Source organism: Gopherus evgoodei, chromosome 22 (assembly GCF_007399415.2).
Source record: "Gopherus evgoodei ecotype Sinaloan lineage chromosome 22, rGopEvg1_v1.p, whole genome shotgun sequence".
Lineage (NCBI taxonomy): Eukaryota > Metazoa > Chordata > Testudines > Testudinidae > Gopherus > Gopherus evgoodei.
Window position 1 is genome coordinate 14821112 of NC_044343.1, and position 20246 is coordinate 14841357.

At 63.3% G+C, this 20246-nt stretch overlaps 1 protein-coding gene across 1 annotated transcript in view; it reads right to left on the bottom strand.

Annotated features, from left to right (window-relative positions):
- The window catches only part of FBN3 (fibrillin 3), a 239039-nt gene that overhangs the window by 65226 nt on the left and 153567 nt on the right, over positions 1-20246 (bottom strand). Inside the window, exons 23-35 of the mRNA XM_030540813.1 lie at positions 17679-17906; positions 17436-17561; positions 16887-17015; positions 14421-14546; positions 13492-13617; positions 12844-12966; positions 9616-9741; positions 9390-9515; positions 8310-8432; positions 7701-7823; positions 6775-6900; positions 4018-4140; positions 3466-3588 (exon numbers count right to left, since the gene is read on the bottom strand). Coding sequence (XP_030396673.1) covers positions 3466-3588; positions 4018-4140; positions 6775-6900; positions 7701-7823; positions 8310-8432; positions 9390-9515; positions 9616-9741; positions 12844-12966; positions 13492-13617; positions 14421-14546; positions 16887-17015; positions 17436-17561; positions 17679-17906 — 1728 coding nt within the window. The remainder of the gene's footprint in view (positions 1-3465; positions 3589-4017; positions 4141-6774; positions 6901-7700; positions 7824-8309; positions 8433-9389; positions 9516-9615; positions 9742-12843; positions 12967-13491; positions 13618-14420; positions 14547-16886; positions 17016-17435; positions 17562-17678; positions 17907-20246) is intronic.

Sequence of the window (20246 nt, forward strand, 5' to 3'; positions counted from 1 at the left end):
GCAAACCGCGGGGAAGGAGACCTGCTTGCTCGGGGTTCCGGGACCGAGAGAGCAAACCGGGAACGCCGCGGTTTGCTCTCTCGGTCCCGGAGCCAGCCAGCAAACCGCGGGGAAGGAGACCTGCTTGCTCGGGGTTCCGGGACCGAGAGAGCAAACGGGGAACGCCGCGGTTTGCTCTCTCGGTCCCGGAGCCAGCCAGCAAACCGCGGGGAAGGAGACCTGCTTGCTCGGGGTTCCGGGACCGAGAGAGCAAACCGGTAACGCCGCGGTTTGCTCTCTCGGTCCCGGAGCCCCGAGCAAGCAGGTCTCCTTCCCCGCGGTTTGCTGGCTGGCTCCGGGACCGAGAGAGCAAACCGGGAACGCCGCGGTTTGCTCTCTCGGTCCCGGAACCCCGAGCAAGCAGGTCTCCTTCCCCGCGGTTTGCTGTCTGGCTCCGGGACCGAGAGAGCAAACCGGGAACGCCGCGGTTTGCTCTCTCGGTCCCGGAACCCCGAGCAAGCAGGTCTCCTTCCCCGCGGTTTGCTGGCTGGCTCCGGGACCGAGAGAGCAAACCGCGGCGTTCCCGGTTTGCTCTCTAGGTCCCGGAACCCCGAGCAAGCAGGTCTCCTTCCCCGCGGTTTGCTGGCTGGCTCCGGGACCGAGAGAGCAAACCGCAGCGTTCCCGGTTTGCTCTCTCGGTCCCGGAACCCCGAGCAAGCAGGTCTCCTTCCCCGCGGTTTGCTGGCTGGCTCCGGGACCGAGAGAGCAAACCGCGGCGTTCCCGGTTTGCTCTCTCGGTCCCGGAACCCCGAGCAAGCAGGTCTCCTTCCCCGCGGTTTGCTGGCTGGCTCCGGGACCGAGAGAGCAAACCGCGGCGTTCCCGGTTTGCTCTCTCGGTCCCGGAACCCCGAGCAAGCAGGTCTCCTTCCCCGCGGTTTGCTGGCTGGCTCCGGGACCGAGAGAGCAAACCGCGGCGTTCCCGGTTTGCTCTCTCGGTCCCGGAACCCCGAGCAAGCAGGTCTCCTTCCCCGCGGTTTGCTGGCTGGCTCCGGGACCGAGAGAGCAAACCGCGGCGTTCCCGGTTTGCTCTCTCGGTCCCGGAACCCCGAGCAAGCAGGTCTCCTTCCCCGCGGTTTGCTGGCTGGCTCCGGGACCGAGAGAGCAAACCGCGGCGTTCCCGGTTTGCTCTCTCGGTCCCGGAACCCCGAGCAAGCAGGTCTCCTTCCCCGCGGTTTGCTGGGTGGCTCCGGGACCGAGAGAGCAAACCGCGGCGAAGCTGGTTTCCTTTCCCGGTTTGCTCTCTCGGTCCCGGAACCCCCCTTGAAGCCGTCCAACAGCGCTGCAGTGTGGCCACATCTAACACCACTTGCAGCGCTGGTTGCTGTAAGTGTGGCCACTCTGCAGCGCTGGCCCTATACAGCTGTACTAATACAGCTGTAACAACCAGCGCTGCAAAATTTTAGATGTAGACATGGCCTAAGTTAGCTAGAGGGAGATCCTGATGCCAGCGGCGTGCTAAGCCCTGCCCCTCCCATGGAGTTCGGTAGGTCCCCGCTGCAGTGAGCCGCAGGCAGGCCAGTGACATAGGGCCTGAGGGGACTGCAGCTGGGAGGGTTGATTCCTGGCGTGTCTGAGAGATTTGCGCTGGCTTGGCTCAAGCTAGCGCACTGCAAGCAGCTGTGTGAACGCTGCAGCCCGGGGGTGGCTCCAGCTGTCTCCTGAGTCCAGGCCAGCCTGACCCCCTGGGCCCACTCTCAGGTGGCCAGCCCAAGCCACCGCCTGTGCCCCAATGTCCACACTGCTGTTTTCAGTGGGCTAGCTCGGGCCACTCATCCCGCGCTTGAAAGCCCCTCCCAGCTGCAGCGTGGCCGTACCTGTCGTTTCTAGCAAGACAGAGCGAGATGCCCGCCCACAGGGGATCTGAGCAGGGGTCCCCAACCTCCCAGTGCGCTGGCCACTGAGCTGTGGTAGAGCCCGCGAATCTCCCGCAATCGCGCCTGTCGAAGCTGTTCCACTTTAATTAAATAATCAACTAATTAACATGAACTGGGCCAAAGAAAGACTCTATGACGTTGTGTTTAAGGCCCCCGCCTGAGGGGTGGGAGACGCCATCCCAATCCCTTCTCCCCATGAGGCAGAGGGGGAATTAAACCCAGGTCTGCCCCATCCTGGGTGAGTGCTGTAAACACTGGGCTCAAGGCTGTGAGGGAGATTCATGCCCCTGCCCCCCGGCTCCTCCCCAGTTGGTTCCTGTGGAGTCACATGGCCCCCAAGTACACCTGACGGTGGGACCCCGTGGGTGCGATAGGCACAGGAGCCTTATCCCCCTGGTCTGTGGATTGCACCGGGGCCTTGATGGCATGTAGCACCCGAGCACCTTCAGGGAGGCAACAGTGCACATGCCCGGAGGCAGGAACAGTGCAAGGTGGGGTCAGGGCAGCTGAGCAGGGTCTGTGGGTCAAAGCACAGAGTGGGGGTTGGGGTCAGGGTCTGTGGGTCACAGCGCAGAATGGGGGTTGGGGTCAGGGTCTGTGGGTCACAGCGCAGGGTGGGGGTCGGGGTCAGGGTCTGTGGGTCACAGCGCAGGGTGGGAATCGGGGTCAGGGTCTGTGGGTCACAGTGCAGGGTGGGGGTCGGGGTCAGGGTCTGTGTGTCACAGCGCAGGGTGGGGGTTGGAGTCAGGCTCTGTGGGTCACAGCGCAGGGTGGGGGTCGGGGTCAGGGTCTGTGGGTCACAGTGCAGGGTCAGGGCAGCTGAGCATGGTCTGTGGGTCACAGCGCAGGGTGGGGGTCAGGTCAGGGTCTGTGGGTAACAGTGCAGGGTCAGGGCAGCTGAGCAGGGTCTGTGGGTCACAGCGCAGGGTGGGGGTCGGGGTCAGGGTCTGCGGGTCACAGTGCAGGGTGGGGGTTGGGGTCAGGATCCGGGTCAGAGCAGCCAATCAGGGCTGCCGAAGGAGGCAGGCGGGGCTCTCACCGCAGCCCCTGGAGCCGACTGGAGGGGTGGGGGAAGAGGGAGCAGAAAGAGCCGAGCAACTCAAGGTGGCTTTTCTCCCCCCTCCCCTCCCTGCTGTGAACAGTGGGGATGCCCCCACTAGGCCCGCGGTGCGTGTCTCGGACCGGGGCTGTGAGGACCTGGATGTGAGCAGACGGTGCTGTGGAGGGAACCAGCTATCGAGAAAAGGACACTGAGTTAACCTGAGGAACTCACCGCCTCTAGTCTCCCGGAGGCCAAAGTCTGACTAGGACTGAAAGCAGGATTAGCACTTTGCCTGGAGAACAAACCACCCCCAGTTACATTGGACAAGACAGAAACCATGAGCCAGCCTTGAGTCTGGGGCAGAGAGACTCCACTCTGGGCAGGTTCTGTACCTCTCCTGGCTCCACCAATGAGTGGGGGCTGAGTGAACCCTGGAGCGGCTGGTTCACACTGGAAGTGGGGCCTGAGGATGCACTGGCAGGGCTGCTCTCTGCTGGAAGCTGCACTCACCCACACAGCCCACTCCCGTGGGGTTCAGCTCGAAGTCCTGGGGGCAGTTGCACAGGTAGCTGCCCGGGGTGTTGACGCACAGCCCATTGATGCAGTTCACGGGGTCCGCGCACTCGTTGACGTCTGCAGGGACGGGAACGACTCAGTAGCAGGAACAGTCACTGATCACCAAGGAAACCTCAGTGATCGCCCCAGCTGGGGAGGATACTGGCTGCCTCCCTATGCTCCCCATGTGACAGGGAGCCTTCTCACACCCCGAGGTGATGACAGACAGCCCCTCCCCTCCTCCACCTCTGCCAGGGGTCAGGTGAGTGACAGGTGGTCTACTGAGAGCACCGTAGGGTCATTGGCACCTGGCCCTGGTTAGAGCAAGCCCTGCCCTGGGCAAACCTGGAGCCTGCAGGGTCTGTTGCTCAGCTCCTGGGTGCCAGGCTCCCCTCCGGAGCTGAGACCAGTTCGTCCCCTGCAGGTGACCCCAGGGTGCTGACCAGGGAGGGTCTCAGAGAACCGATGCCCAAGGGACCCCCTGCCCCAGGCGCAGGCCCCAGCTACCTGTGCAGTTGCCGCCGCTTCTGTCGAGCTCATAGCCGTCATCACAGGCACAGCGGAACATCCCAGGCAGGTTCTGGCAGCTCCCGAAGACACAGATGTTCTGGAAGGTGCATTCGTCAATGTCTGCCAGGGAGACAGAGCAGGGCACATCAGGCCTAGCTGGGCTGAGGGGCCAACGGAGCAGCTTCCCTTCTACCCCCCATGTGACAGCAATGACAGGCCAGGCTGGGTTCCTGCCAGCCAGGACCGACTAGCCGTTCCCCCAGGGAGTGCTCCTGCTCTCTGGGGCAGCAGGGGACGCTGCCCTGGGCTCAGCGTGTACCCCGTGCAGCGAGCCCCCACCTTGAGCTCCCATCTTCACCACCTGCCCTTGCCCTACAGCTGGGCCCTCAGGAGCCCCCAGGCAGCACCTTTGCCTGAGCCTGAGCAGAGTGTGTGAGGGGAAGGGCCGGGCGCCTGGCCCAGGGGCTCTCTGTGAGAGGGGAAGGGCCGGGTGCCTGCCCCGGGGGATCTCTATGTGAGGGGAAGGGCCGGGTGCCTGCCCCGGGGGCTCTCTGTGAGAGGGGAAGGGCCAGGCGCCTGCCCCGGGGGCTCTCTGTGTGAGGGGAAAGGCTGGGGGCCTGCCCCGGGGGCTCTCTGTGAGAGGGGAAGGGCCGGGCGCCTGCCCCGGGGGCTCTCTGTGAGAGGGGAAGGGCCGGGCGCCTGGCCCGGGGGCTCTCTGTGAGAGGGGAAGGGCCGGGTGCCTGCCCTGGGGGCTCTCTGTGAGAGGGGAAGGGCTGGGCGCCTGGCCCGGGGGCTCTCTGTGAGAGGGGAAGGGCCGGGCGCCTGGCCCGGGGGCTCTCTGTGAGAGGGGAAAGGCTGGGGGCCTGCCCCAGGGGGTCTCTATGTGAGGGGAAGGGCCAGGCGCCTGCCCAGGGGCTCTCTGTGTGAGGGGAAGGGCCAGGCGCCTGCCCAGGGGCTCTCTGTGTGAGGGGAAGGGCCAGGCACCTTCCCCGGGGGCTCTCTGTGTGAGGAGAAGGGCCGGGCTCCTGTCCATGGGGATCTCTGTGTGAGGAGAAGGGCCGGGAGCCTGCCCTGGGGGATCTTTGTGTGAGGGGAAGGGCCGGGAGCCTGCTCCGGGGGATCTTTGTGTGAGGGGAAGGGCCAGGAGCCTGCCCCGGGGGATCTTTGTGTGAGGGGAAGGGCTGGGAGCCTTCCTGGGAGGCTCTCTGTGTGAGGGGCAGGGCTGGGCACCTTCCCCAGGGGCTCTCTGTGTGAGGGGAAGGGCCAGACGCCTGCCCTAGGGGCTCTCTGTGTGAGGAGAAGGGCAGGGCTCCTGTCCATGGGGATCTCTGTGTGAGGAGAAGGGCCGGGAGCCTGCCTCGGGGGATCTTTGTGTGAGGGGAAGGGCCGGGAGCCTGCCCCGGGGGATCTTTGTGTGAGGGGAAGGGCCGGGAGCCTTCCCGGGAGGCTCTCTGTGTAAGAGGCAGGGCTGAGCGTCTGCCCAGGGGCTCTCTTTGTGAGGGGAAGGGCTGGGAGCCTGCCCCGGGGATCTCTGTGTGAGGGGAAGGGCCGGGAGCCTGCCCTGGGGGATCTCTATGTGAGGGGAAGGGCCGGGAGCCTTCCCCGGGGGCTCTCTGTGTGAGGGGAAGGGCCAGGCGTCTGCCCCAAGGGCTTTCTGTGTGAAGGGAAGGGCCAGGTACCTTCCCCGGGGGCTCTGTATGTGAGGGGAAGGGCTGGGCGCCTGCCCCGGGGGCTCTCTGTGTGAGGGGAAGGGCTTGGTGCCTGCCCCGGGGGGTCTCTGTGAGGAGAAGGGCCGGGCTCCTGCCCATGGGGATCTCTGTGTGAGGGGAAGGGCCGGGCTCCTGCCCATGGGCTCCCTGTGTGAGGGGAAGGGCTGGGAGCCTGCCCCGGTGCATCTCTGTGTGAGGGGAAGGGCCGGGAGCGTGCCCCGGGGGATCTTTGTGTGAGGGGAAGGGCCGGGAGCCTTCCCCGGGGGCTCTGTGTGAGGGGCAGGGCCAGGAGCCTGCCCGGGGGATCTCTGTGTGAGGGGAAAGGCCGGGAGCCTGCCCCAGGGGATCTCTGTGTGAGAGGAACTGCTGGGAGTCTGCCCCAGGTGGCTCTCTGTGTGAGGGGAAGGGCTAGGAGCCTGCCCCGAGGATCTCTGTGTGAAGGGAAGGGCTGGGAACCTGCCCCGGGAGCTCTCTATGTGAGAGGAAGGGCTGGGCACCTGCCCGGCGGATCTCTGTGTGAGGGGAAGGGCCGGGTGCCTGCCCCAGGGGCTCTCTGTGTGAGGGGAAGGGCCGGGAGCCTGCCCTGGGGGCTCTCTGTGTGAGGGGAAGGGCTGGGAGCCTGCCCTGGGGGCTCTTTGTGTGAGGGGAAGGGCCTGGAGCCTGCCCTGGGGGATCTCAGCAGATGTCACAGGCTCACCTAGGAGCTGCTAAGAGGCGGTAGAGGATCAGGCAGCCAGAGCGGTACAGTGGGCCTTGGTCTGCAGCCCAGCCGCGGCCAAGGGTGCTGTGGGGTGGGGCTGGGTGTGATGGCCACTCTCACAGGGCAGGAATTTGGGTGGCTCCTCGCACTCCCTGGAAAGAAGCCTTGGCCTTCTTGAGCCCACGACACCAAACGCCAGCCGGTGACTGGAGCCTTGGCATGCTCCCTGGGGCGGCGGCAGGGCCAGGGCCCCACACTGGGCAGCAGCGTGGCATGAAGGCCCTGGCTGTGCCGGGGCAGCGTAGAAAGGCTGGCAGTGCCGTGCTGCAGGAGCCGTGCTCTTACCCTGGCAGGCCCTGCTGTCCTCCGTGGGGTTGAAGCCCATCTCGCACTCGCAGCGGTAGCCCCCAGGCGCGTTCAGGCACTGCCCGTTCTCACACAGGTTCACGTTGTCCGCACATTCGTCCACATCTGCAGGAGAGGTCACCAGCACGTCAACGCAGCAGTGGGGAGAAGGCCGGTGCCTCCTCCCCGCCCCCCAGGGAAACTCGCATGAGCCTCCACAATCTAGTGCTCCCTCCCGCGGCTCACAGGCAGCTGAAGGCGCTTCCCAGGAGAGGAAAGGAAGCTAGGTACTGTTGGGGGGTTCCCAAAAGCACCTGCAGGAGATGAATGCTTTTGGGAGGGCTCCCTAGCCTAGAGCAGGTTACCCATCCCCCACAGGCAGGAGGGCAGGAGGCTTCGCAGCTAGCTAGCTCTCAGATCTGCCCTTGGCATGGGGAGCTGGCCAGAGTGGTCCCACCGGTAACGGATGGGTGAGGATGGAGGGGATCCCAGGGGTAACCAAGCATGTGGGGATGGGAGGATCCCGTGAGTAAACCAGCAGATGGGGATGGGGGATCCCATGGGTAACTCAGCAGGTAGGGGTGGGGGGGATCCCATGGATAACTCAGCGGGTAGGGGTGGGGGGGGGATCCCATGGGTAACTCAGCGGGTGGGGGTGGGGCAATCCCATGGATAACTCAGCGGGTGGGGGTGGGGCGATCCCATGGGTAACTGAACGGGATGGGTGAGGTTTGGAGATTGTCTGGCTGTCAGTCAGGGTTTGCATCCCAGAGGATGGGGGCTGACGGGGGAGGGAGGGGCTCTCTACCCTGTCTCTGCATCCCTCACGGTAGCCGGGGAGCGATCAGTTGCTCCCCACAGCTGGGGTAGACTCCCGGGTGGGCGCTAGACCCCTCGCTCTGCCCCAGAGCCTGGACACCCTGTACCTGAGCAGGAAAAGCCGTCGCCGGAGAAGCCCTCTCGGCAGGCGCAGCGGTAGGAGCCAGGTGTGTTCACGCAATTGGCATTCAGGTTACACTTGTGCTCTTCAGTGGCACATTCATCCAGGTCTGTGGGGAGAAGCTCAGTGAGAGGATTGCTTGTCTCGGGGTCTGTGCCCAGGGGCAGCACAGGGGTTACAGGCTGGAGTCTGAGCACCTGAGCTGGGCTTCAGCCTCCTGCTGGTGAGCATGGGACACCCAGACAGACAGCACAGCTCCACACACCTACACACTACTTGTGAGACACTCAAACACACGTACACACACATGCTGCTTGAGACACTGATGTGCAAACAGACATACACACTGCCTGTGAGACACACACACACACACACACACACACACACACACACACACACACACACACACTCAGACACTGGCCGCGAGACACTGACACACGTACATACATTGCCTATGTGAACACAATGGCCTGTTGGCCCCTGGAGCACTGTGTGTGCACAGCTGACTCCAGTAGCCGCAGGTGCACGTGGCCAGGGACACGGCCACATGCTAGGAGCTGCTCGAGTTACCTCCCCGGATGGACTGGAAACTCACCATTGCATTTCAGCCCATCTCCAAGCCAGCCCGTGCGGCACTTGCACTTGAAGCTGCCGGGCACGTTGATGCAGGAGGCGTGCATGTCACAGTTGTGAGCACCGATCTCACACTCATTGATATCTGCACAAAGGAAGTGCATTAGACCTAACCCAGCCAGGCCCCTCATCCCCTGAGTGAAGGGGGGACAAACCTAGGGTCCACTGGGCTCGAAGTGTCCCTGGGGATGGACCAGGCCGACCCAGGAGTGACCCTCCTGGGTGATGGAGGGGTGAGCAGTGAGTGACCCCCTGGGGCCATGGGGAGTGCACAGTGAGTGACTCCCCATGGACAGTGGGGAGTTGTGCAGTGAGTGACTCCTGGGGCAGTGTGACACACTGGAGTGCAGAGTGACCCCTGGTGCAATGGGGGTGTGCAGTGAATGACCCCCCCGTGGACAGTGGGGGTTGCGCAGTGAGTGACCCCCAGGGCAATGGGGACAGACTGGAGTGCAGAGTGACCCCTGGTGCGATGGGGGTGTGCAGTGAGTGATTTCCCCCCCCCACCCCCCGGACAATGGGGACAGATTGTGGTAAGAGGAGAGTCAGGCCCACAGGACATAAATCAATTGGGAACAGATTCCTGCCTACAGGCCAATGCGCAAGGGCGGCTCCAGGCACCAGCATGCCAAGCGCGTGCCTGGGGCAGCAAGCCACAGGGGGCGCTCTGCTGATCGCCACGAGGGTGGCAGGCAGGCTACCTTCGGCGGCTTGCCTGCAGAGGGTACGCTGGTCCCATGGCTTTGGTGGACCTCCCGCAGGCTGCCGCCGAATTCGCGGGACCGGGGACCTCTCACAGGCAAGCTGCCGAAGGCAGCCTGCCTGCCGTGCTTGGGGCGGCAAAATACCTAGAGCCACCCCTGCCAGTGCGGGTGACTCATTGGCTCTGGCCCTGCAGTCCCTGTCCTCTCGGGGTGGGGAGTCCCAGCAGGAGCCAGCTGCCCTGGGGCTTGCCACCTGTGGCACTGCTCCTGCCTAGCCGGCACCCGACCCAGGCACTGGCTCCCCACAGCCCAGGGCACTGGTGCGGCAGTGTTCCCACCTGTGCAGCCTGTCGTCCCCTTCTTGACGAAGTAGCCGAGCTGGCAGTGGCAGATGAAGGAACCCTTGGTGTTCTCGCACTCGCCGTGCAGGCAGATGTTGGGGTTCAGGTCACACTCGTTCACATCTGCAGGAGAACACGGCTCAGTACCTGCAGCCCTGTGCCAGGGCCTGGGGCTGGTTCCAGACCCTCCCTCCCCAGCGACCACCGGGTGTGGCTGTCTCACCGATGCACGTCTTCATGTCCAGGGAGGCCATGAATCCGTCAAAGCAGAGGCAGCGGTACTCCCCCGGGATGTTGGTGCACTGGCCACCATCGCAAATCTCTGGGTTGTCCTCGCACTCATCGATATCTGGCGAGGGAGGGAGAAGCTGTCAGAGCAGGAGCCTGGAACTACAGGGTGGTAGCACAGGGGGATCACTGGACACGGGAGAGGGTCTGTGGTGACTGAGCAAGGCAGGTGGGGTGGCAGGGCTACAGCCGCAAGGGTCCCTGGGTGGGGAGCAAGTGTTGCCAGAGGCAGACAGCAAAGAGATTGGGCCAGGGACTCCCTGCGGCTCCAAATCCAATGGCCATGGGGAGGCTGGGTCAGGGCCTGGCATTGCTGGGCAGGCCAGGGCACCTGCAAGTAATGTCCCCACTCAGCTGCTCACGGCTCACCACACACCATCAGAATGACATGCCCACCTGGCTGCCAGGGGTACCTGGGTCCTGTACAGGGCTGAGGGCAGGGTGAGCTGGGGGTGCCCGTCAGCGCACGGGGCTGAGGGCAGGGTGAGCTGGGGGTGCCCACCAGCGCACGGGGCTGAGGGCAGCGTGAGCTGGGGGTGCCCCTCAGTGCACGGGGCTGAGGGCAGCGCGAGCTGGGGGTGCCCATCAGTGCACGGGGCTGAGGGCAGCGCGAGCTGGAGGTGCCCGTCAGCGCATGGGGCTGAGGGCAGGGTGAGCTGGGGGTGCCCCCTCAGTGCACGGGGCTGAGGGCAGCGTGAGCTGGGGGTGCCCATCAGTGCACAGGGCTGAGGGCAGCGTGAGCTGGGGGTGCCCATCAGTGCACGGGACTGAGGGCAGCGTGAGCTGGGGGCACCCGTCAGTGCACGGGGCTGAGGGCAGGGTGAGCTGGGGGTGCCCCTCAGTGCACGGGGCTGAGGGCAGAGTGAGCTGGGGGTGCCCCTCAGTGCACGGGGCTGAGGGCAGCGCGAGCTGGGGGTGCCCGTCAGTGCACGGGGCTGAGGGCAGCGTGAGCTGGGGGTGCCCCTCAGTGCACGGGGCTGAGGGCAGCGTGAGCTGGGGGTGCCCCTCAGTGCACAGGGCTGAGGGCAGCGCGAGCTGGGGGTGCCCGTCAGTGCACAGGGCTGAGGGCAGCGTGAGCTGGGGGTGCCCCTCAGTGCACAGGGCTGAGGGCAGGGGGAGCTGGGGGTGCCCGTCAGTGCACGGGGCTGAGGGCAGCGCGAGCTGGGGGCGCCCCTCAGTGCACGGGGCTGAGGGCAGGGTGAGCTGGGGGCACCCGTCAGTGCACGGGGCTGAGGGCAGCGTGAGCTGGGGGTGCCCCTCAGCGCACGGGGCTGAGGGCAGCGTGAGCTGGGGGTGCCCCTCAGTGCACGGGGCTGAGGGCAGCGTGAGCTGGGGGTGCCCGTCAGTGCACGGGGCTGAGGGCAGCGTGAGCTGGGGGTGCCCGTCAGTGCACGGGGCTGAGGACAGCGTGAGCTGGGGGTGCCCGTCAGTGCACGGGGCTGAGGGCAGCGTGAGCTGGGGGTGCCCCTCAGTGCACGGGGCTGAGGGCAGCGCGAGCTGGGGGCGCCCGTCAGTGCACAGGGCTGAGGGCAGGGTGAGCTGGGGGCACCCCTCAGTGCACGGGGCTGAGGGCAGCGTGAGCTTGGGGTGCCCCTCAGTGCACGGGGCTGAGGGCAGGGTGAGCTGGGGGTGCCCGTCAGTGCACGGGGCTGAGGGCAGCGCGAGCTGGGGGTGCCCCTCAGTGCACGGGGCTGAGGGCAGGGTGAGCTGGGGGTGCCCCTCAGTGAACGGGGCTGAGGGCAGGGTGAGCTTGGGGTGCCCGTCAGTGCACAGGGCTGAGGGCAGCGTGAGCTGGGGGTGCCCCTCAGTGCACGGGGCTGAGGGCAGCGTGAGCTGGGGGTGCCCGTCAGTGCACGGGGCTGAGGGCAGCGTGAGCTGGGGGTGCCCCTCAGTGCACAGGGCTGAGGGCAGCGTGAGCTAGGGGTGCCCCTCAGTGCACGGGGCTGAGGGCAGCGTGAGCTGGGGGTGCCCCTCAGTGCACGGGGCTGAGGGCAGGGTGAGCTGGGGGTGCCCCTCAGTGCACGGGGCTGAGGGCAGGGTGAGCTGGGGGCACCCCTCAGTGCACGGGGCTGAGGGCAGCGTGAGCTGGGGGTGCCCCTCAGTGCACGGGGCTGAGGGCAGGGTGAGCTGGGGGTGCCCCTCAGTGCACGGGGCTGAGGGCAGCGTGAGCTAGGGGTGCCCGTCAGTGCACAGGGCTGAGGGCAGCGTGAGCTGGGGGTGCCCATCAGTGCACGGGCCTGAGGGCAGGGTGAGCTGGGGGTGCCCATCAGTGCACGGGGCTGAGGGCAGCGTGAGCTAGGGGTGCCCGTCAGTGCACAGGGCTGAGGGCAGGGTGAGCTGGGGGTGCCCCTCAGTGCACGGGGCTGAGGGCAGGGTGAGCTGGGGGTGCCCATCAGTGCACGGGGCTGAGGGCAGCGTGAGCTGGGGGTGCCCGTCAGTGCACGGGGCTGAGGGCAGGGTGAGCTGGGGGTGCCCCTCAGTGCACGGGGCTGAGGGCAGCGTGAGCTGGGGGTGCCCCTCAGTGCACGGGGCTGAGGGCAGGGTGAGCTAGGGGTGCCCCCTCAGTGCACGGGGCTGAGGGCAGCGTGAGCTGGGGGTGCCCGTCAGTGCACGGGGCTGAGGGCAGCGTGAGCTGGGGGTGCCCCTCAGTGCACGGGGCTGAGGGCAGCGTGAGCTAGGGGTGCCCACCAGCGCACGGGGCTGAGGGCAGCGTGAGCTGGGGGTGCCCATCAGTGCACGGGGCTGAGGGCAGGGTGAGCTGGGGGTGCCCCTCAGTGCACAGGGCTGAGGGCAGGGTGAGCTGGGGGTGCCCCCTCAGTGCACAGGGCTGAGGGCAGCGTGAGCTGGGGGTGCCCCTCAGTGCACGGGGATGAGGGCAGCGTGAGCTGGGGGTGCCCATCAGTGCACGGGGCTGAGGGCAGCGTGAGCTGGGGGTGCCCATCAGTGAACGGGGCTGAGGGCAGCGTGAGCTATGGGTGCCCCTCAGTGCACAGGTCTAAGCGCTGTCTTCAGCGTGAGCCAATGGTGTCCATCTGGTGCCCTTCATCTCGCAGGACATGGCCCAAAGATAGTCCCACCCAACCCCCGTGCATGGCTGTATTGCACCCTGCAGGATCCTGCACAGCCTGTGTGCCAGCACTAGACCAACCAGATCCCTGCTCACCTGTACACGACCTCTGGTCCGGCATGAGCGCGTAGCCTTCACTGCAGCTGCACTGGTAGCTGCCTTCCGAGTTGGTGCAGTGCGTGTCGCAGCCGCCGTTCATGATGGTGCACTCGTCAATATCTGCATGGGGACAGCCACGCCCCACTCAGTGCAGGCCCCTGCTGGGGCACAAGCTGCACAGCCAGACGGGACCCACATGGCAGTGCCAGCATCCAGAGCCCGGGATCAGAGAGCGCCAGGACAGAAGGATGCACCTGCACCCTGGGTCCTGCGGATAGGGGCGATGGCTCATAGCGCCCCCTTGGGCGCTTGGAGGAAGTGTTGCTGCTTTCCCGGTTTCTTGGTGTCCAGCCCGGGCCATCTGGCACTAACCAAGCCTGTGACAGACAGAGGGCCTGGCAATGACCGGGGCATGACTGTGTATAGGGCTGTCCATCCCGGAGCCCTCCTGAAGAGGGTGCTGCACTGTCAGTATGTTTTACATGGACGCTTAAAGGCAGCCCATTGCCCTGGCATCCAGCTGGGGGACTCCTGGAGGCTGAAGTCCAGAAGAGCCCACTCTGGCCATCCTCTCTGCGCTCCTGCATCTGCAGGGCAGAGCCCTGCCCAGAGCCCAGCCTGGAGCTCAGCCCCATGTGCACTCACCGACGCAGCCCTGCCTGTCCGGAGTGCCCTGGAAGCCAGAGTCACAGGCGCACTGGTAGGTGCCGATGACGTTGACGCAGTGCCCGTTGCGGCACAGGCTGTCGCTGAGGGAGCATTCATTGATATCTGGGGTGAGAGTGAAAGGGTTAGTTAATAGGCCAGCGGGGCTCAGCCATTCCTAGCATTGCTAGTGCTGCATTTTAGCAGTGACCCTTGTGGCTCCCCACAGCCCCCATCCCCCCAACTTCACAGACCCACCCAGGTCCTGACACTCTCCTGGGTCTCACAGCTGCTTCGTATCCCCCCTCCCCGCATGGAGGGGAAGAACCAGCTCACTTCCCCAGGCGCACTCGCTGCAGCTTCCAGGTAGGCCCATACCCACTGCCCCAGACCCAGGTGGGATTTCTCTGCCCCTCTGGGGCTCTGCAGCGCCTCCCACTTCCTGTCTCCTGGCAGCGTTGCTAGGCGCTCTTTACTCTTACAGCATTTCAATCAGTGGATCCTACCCCCAGTGGCTGGGTCTCCACCAGGAACCTCTGTACCGTGCTGGGTGGGATCCCCCCTTGCCATAGGTCTCTGTCCAGCCTGCCCCACTCTCACTACTGCAATCTGGGCAGTCCAGCATGCTGCCAGCTGCCCCTCCGGCCCATCACCATGTCAGTCAGTCCTTGATGAACAGCAGGTAGCTGATCTGGTTCCATAAATGCAACGTGGCTCTGGGAGCGACAGAGACTCTGGGCCTGATTCTGTGAAATGCAGCATGCCATCACCCCCCACTGACCTGAGTGGGATCTAGCTTAGGATCAGGCCCTCTGACAGGCGTCTCACCCAGTGTAACCCCCACCATGTCACAGGCTGGCCCTTTGGCTGCTGGGGTGTGAGCGGGGGCAAGCGTGCTCCAGACACCCTGGCCCTTCCCACGCACTCACCGACGCAGGCATTGCCTTCTGCGCTCAGCTCGTGGCCTGGGGGACAGATGCACTCGAAGCTGCCCTCAGTATTGACACAGATCCCTCCACGGCACAGCAGTGGGTCCCGCTCGCACTCGTCGATGTCTGCGGAGAGCAGGACACAAGGATTCGGGGGTTTGTCTGGTAGCTGGTGTTTCCCAGGTAGGTGTGACTCTAGTGCCGAGGAGCATTGTCCTGGATAACCCCCAAGCCCAGGCTGGGACCCAGCCCCCAAATCCGAGTTACACCCATGGATAACGCTACAACATGACCCAGGCCAGGAGGAGCCACATGGCATGTTACAGAGCACCAGTGCTTCAGAAAAGGACAGCGTAGAGGGCAGTGTGTCACCGTGTGGGGGGCAGTCAGGAGCACCGCGCCCTGGCTCCCAGCTGTCTGGCTGAGCCCAGCCCTGTGTGCCCCCTCGCCAAACCCCTCTCAGCAGCTCCCTAAGCCCAGGAGGCCGGGGTTTGAATGAGGGTGTTTGAAATCGTTGCGGTGTCTGTTCCCAGTTCTTCCAACACAGACAAAGCTACCCAAAGTGCCGCCTGTGCAGTGAGAGTGTGTCCCATTGCCAAGGCCTAGGCCCTGCTCACCACTTGCCCAGAATGGAGAACTGTCCCAAGCTGCAGCCCAGGGAGCAGGAGCTGCTTGGAGCACAGGCAGCTGTAACAGGACGTGCTGCAGGCTGATGTTCGTGTGGTCAGCTGCCTGCCCCAGCGCTGTAACGACCCTGTGCAGATGGCCATGGAGGCAGCTCATGCTTGTGGCCCCAGGAGAGCTGGTGAGAGCACCACACACCAGGTCAGTGCCACCCTGTCAGGACCGGGACCCAGGCTGTTTCTATGCATGGGTTGGTGCCACCCAGTGGAGCAGGAGTGGGACAGCTGCTGAGCCCAGCCCTTGCCCCACAGCCTTTTTGTAGGCTGAGATGCCAACAGGACACGTGGGTGGGGGCAGCGAGTGGGCAGTTAGAGCGTTCCCCAGCTGGCAGGGGGCACAGCCGTAAGAACAGCTTGAAAGCCGTCTCTGGCTGACCCAAGACATTTCTCCATTCCAGAATACACAGAGCACCAGCCTCCTACAGGCCTGAGAACAGGCTCAGGCTGCCATGGAAACGGGCAGGTCACTCTTTAACTTAAATATGGGCTTCCGCAGACTGGAGTGGGCTCTCCCAATAGAAATGGCTGGGGCAGCTGGGCAACCTTCCCAAGCAAGGCCTGAGTCCAGGAACATACTGCCCCTGACTCTCTTGGGCCCCGCCCCCAAGGGTAGTCTAGGGCCTGGTCCCAGCAGCCCCTGGGCTGAGTCCCCTGGCTGCTCCCCAGACAGCCCTGGGGGTTACACTCCAGGGAATGTTCCAGGGTGGAAATTTTGCTCTTTCCCACCCCAAAGCCATATTTCCAGCCAGGGCCGGCTCCAGGCATCACCCAGCAAGCAGGTGCTTGGGGCGGCCACGGGGAAGGGGCTGCACACCCGGCTCTTCGGCAGCAATTCGGTGGCGGGTCCCTTTGTCCCTCTCAGAGCAAAGGACCTGCCGCCGAATTGCTGCCAAAGACTGAATCGGCGGCGGTAGAGCTGATCGTGATGGCAACTTTTTTTTTTTTTTTTTTGCTGCTTGGGGCAGCAAAAACCTTGGAGTCGACCCTGTTTCCAGTAGGACAAATTGCCCAGGTGGAGGGAGAGCAAGGGGAAAACCGAGCTCCCCAGCTTCCCTGCCAGCAACAGGGACAGGCATCTCCCATGATATCCCACTGGGCTACCCTCATGGGCTCTCTGAAGTGGGACCAGCAGCACCTGGGATGCAGGCCACAGACGGTACCTGTCAGGTCTCAGAGCGACACTGCAGCAGGTGGCAGTGTAACTCAGGCAGTGCAGAGGCCCCAGCCTTGGAAGTGCAATGGGACAGGGCCTCCCTCCCACTGCTCCCTGCCAGCAGGGTGAAGCTAGTGGGGTCTGGCCTTTGGCGGGAACTCCCAGCCATTCCCGAGATGGCCCCCACTGCAGGATCCAGGGTCTCTCCAATGCTCCCTGATACAGGCTGATCCCCCTGCCCCACTGTGGCCCCCCACACCTGTCTGCCAAGGTCCCGAGCCCCCAGCCGGTCCCTCCATACTCTCCCCACACTGCCCTGAGCACCTCCCCCCCAGCCCCTTGCAGATTCTGTGCTTTCCCTGGGGCAGGTATTCCAGGGCGCTCAGCTCCCCTCGGGCTCTCTCCACATTCTCAGGCCCTGTTCTGCTCTCAGCTACATGGAGAGACCCTGCCCTTCTCCTGCCCCCTCCACCTCACCCACACGGGAGAGTGGCTCCCCGCAGGGAAGCAGTGACTGTTCCAGACTCTCCAGGGGTGAGGGCCAGGCTATGCCCTGCACTCGTTCTCCCTCCCACCAGCAATCCCAGGGCAGTGGGAGGTGCAGAGCACAGCTCAGGGACGCTCTCTTACCCATGCAGTTCTTCATCATCATGAAGCCGCTCTCGTAGCCCTCAAAGCACTCGCACTCGAAGCTGCCTGGGGTGTTGACGCAGGTGCCGTGGCCACACAGGTCCGGTGAGATGCGGCACTCATCGATATCTGTGGGCATGGGAGAGGTTCAGCCAGGAGTCAGCCAGCCCCTGCAGCTAGGGGCAAGCCGCCAGGGGCATTGATGCGTGAGGGTCTGCCTGCCCCAGGTGCTGAGAGCATGGAGAGCAGAATGCAGACTTGCCAGACTGGCCAGGGCTGGCTCTGGCAGCTCATCTCGCTGGGAGGAGACATCAGCTGCCTGGATCAGAACATGCTCCTTACACGCTGGAAGCTGGCGCCCTTTGGGGCAGGCTGTGTACGTGGCAGGAGGCTCTCCCAGGGTGGCATCTTACCCCACCCCCTCGGTAAATGCCCTGCCCAAGGAGCTGGTCCAGGAGACTGGGGTACATGGCAGCAGCACACCCGGACCTCAGCAGGGCAGCCTGGGCCAGGGGAGGCTCCGGATGGGGTGGGCCCTTCTTCCCTTACCCGTGCAGTTTCTTTCCTCTGCATCCAAGGCGAAGCCATTGCCGCAGAGGCACCGGAAGCTGCCAATGGTGTTCCGACAGGTCCCGTGAGCGCAGAGGCCGGAAAAGACCTTACACTCATTCACATCTGTGGGGGGAAGGCAGCATCAGTGCTGCAGTGAGGATGTCTGTCTCCTGGCTCCGGGAACAGGTCCCTGGGTACCAGCTGCAGCCAGGAGGGGATTTTCACCCCCTTTCCTCTCACCTTTGTAGAAGGGTCTGCCTGAGAGCACATCCCCTCTGTTGGCAAAGCCAGGGCCCCTGGGGCAGATGGCCTTGTACTCGCTGCTTCCGGCTCTGGGGCACTCTTCACAGTCGCTGCCCCAGGCTGAGCCCACAGAGCAGCAGCACATGTCGATCCGGTACTTCCCAGGCAGGGGCGCCGTGCACTCATCCTCATCCCACTTCATGTAGCACTGCTCCGCACGTACATCTGGGGAGAGAGCCAGGCTGAGTGTCTCAGGAGGGAGAGAGCTGCGTGGGGCCTCTCCATTCCCTGGGGCACCCCCGAAGGCAGGCCAGCCCAATGGTGTATCTCTTGCTGGATGGGGCTCCCCTGCCTCCAGAGGCAACTTCTCAGGGGCCACCAGCCCTCACCCCAGCAGTGCTGCCTGCAGCCCTCACTCCTGCAGCTCACTGCAGCCAGCCCCAGGTCCCATGTCCCTCTCTGAGGGTTAGAGAGTTTCTCCTAATATCGAACTGAAATCTCCCTTGCTTCAGATTAAGTCCATTACTTCTTATCCTACATCCAGTGGACATGGAGAGCAACTGATCACCTCCCTCTCTGTAACAGCCCTCAACATATCTGAAGACTTTGATCACATCCCCCTTCAGTCATCTTTGCTTTACATACGACACTCCTATTAACACACCCCAGACTGATATTAGCTCTTTTCACAGCTTCATCACATTCTTGTCTCATATTCAATTTGTGATTCACTAGAGCCCCCCACACCCCTACCCCCCCAGACCGCCCCTCCTAGCAGTGCTATGTCTAGCTAGTTATTCTCCAGTTTGTAGTGGTGCATTTGATTTTTCCCTCCTAATGAAGTACTTTTGCACTTGTCTTTATTGAATTTCATCTTGGTGATTTCAGGCCAATTTGTCAAGGTTGTTTTGAATTCTAATCCTGTCCTCCAGAGGGTTTACTACCCATCCCAGCTTGGTGCCATCCACAAACGTTATAAGACTAATCTATGAAAACACTGAACAGTACCAGACCCAGGTCTGACCCCTCTAGATAAGTCCTCCCTGTGTGGCAGCGAACCACTAATAACTACTCTTTGAGTATGGTCTTTCAATCAGCTGTGCACCCACCTTGGAATAATTTCATCTAGGCCACATTTCCCTAGTTTGCTTATGAGAATGCCCTGGCTCATCCACTGTTCCTGACCCCTAGGAGCTGCAATAGGTGAGGCAGCAGTAACATTAGCATGAGAGAGCAGGATCACGCTGCATCCCCAGAGGAGCTGCACAGCGTGGGGCATGCTCGTCTGGTGTGCAAGAAACCAGTGTCCGTATCAATGTCATTCAACAGCACTTCCCAGAGCCAGGCGATGCACCTGGATTGCTCCTTCTGCCCTTCCTCCTCCTCCTCCCTTGGCCCCTAGCTTCTCCCTACCTCCTCAGATCCCCTTCCCCAACTTCTCTGGGGCTGGGGGCTGTACTGGCCGTCTTCACAGCCTCCCCTATCTCACCCTCATTGGAAGCACTACCATCGACCCCTGCTGGCTATGCCTCATGGGTTGGCATGTCACTGGTTTTCAGCTGGAGCTAGTGGAGCATCTATGGGAGCCCAGAGTGGGCACATGGCTGGGTACCATCCAGCATGGCCTGTGAATGGGCACTAGCACAGATTATGAACAGAAGATGGCTCCCCACCCACTTTCTAGGTGAATCCCACTGTCACTCAGTGCTGAGCTGTGTGACGACTCATTGTCTCCCCTGGGCTACACCATACAGGGAGGAGAACTCGCTGCACTCACGGACCTGTCAGAGAGAGGACAGGGTTCAATTGTTCTCTGTGTCCACTGAAGGTAGGACAAGAAGTACGGGGCTCAGTCTGCAGTGAGGCAGATCTAGGATAGATATTAGGAAATACTTTGTATCAATTCTGGAACAAGCTTCCCAGGGAAGTTGTGGAGTCCCCGTCACTGGAGGTTTTTAAGAGACAAGCAGACAGAGATGGTCAAGGTTTACGTGTCCTGCCTCAGCACAGGGGGCTTGACTTGATGACTTCTCAAGGTCTTTTCCAGCCCTACGTTTCTCTGGGTGTATCCACACTGTGAAATTAGGTCGATTTTATAGAAGTCGATTTTTTAGAATTCGATTTTATACAGTCGATTGCATATGTCCACACTAAGTGCATTAAGTCGGCGGAGTGCGTCCTCACTACCGCGGCTAGCATCAACTTACAGAGCGGTGCACTGTGGGTAGCTGTCCCACAGTTCCCGCAGTCTCTGCTGCCAGTTGGAATTCTGAGTTAAGCTCCCAATGCCTGATGGGACAAAAACTTTGTCGCAGGTGGTTTTGGGTACATGTCGTCAGGCCCCCCACCTCCCCTTCCATGAAAGCAATGGCAGACATTTGTTTCGCCTGCTTTCCTGGGTCCCGTCTGCCAGACCTGCTCAGCTCGCTGACTGCCTGGATGGTCAAAACCCCAGGCAGGCAGTGGGCTGAGCGGAGTCGGCGGACAGAGCCCCAGACCGGCAGTGGGCTGAGCGACTCAGCCTGCTGCCGGTCTGGGGCTCTGTCCGCCAGCTCCTGCCAGTCA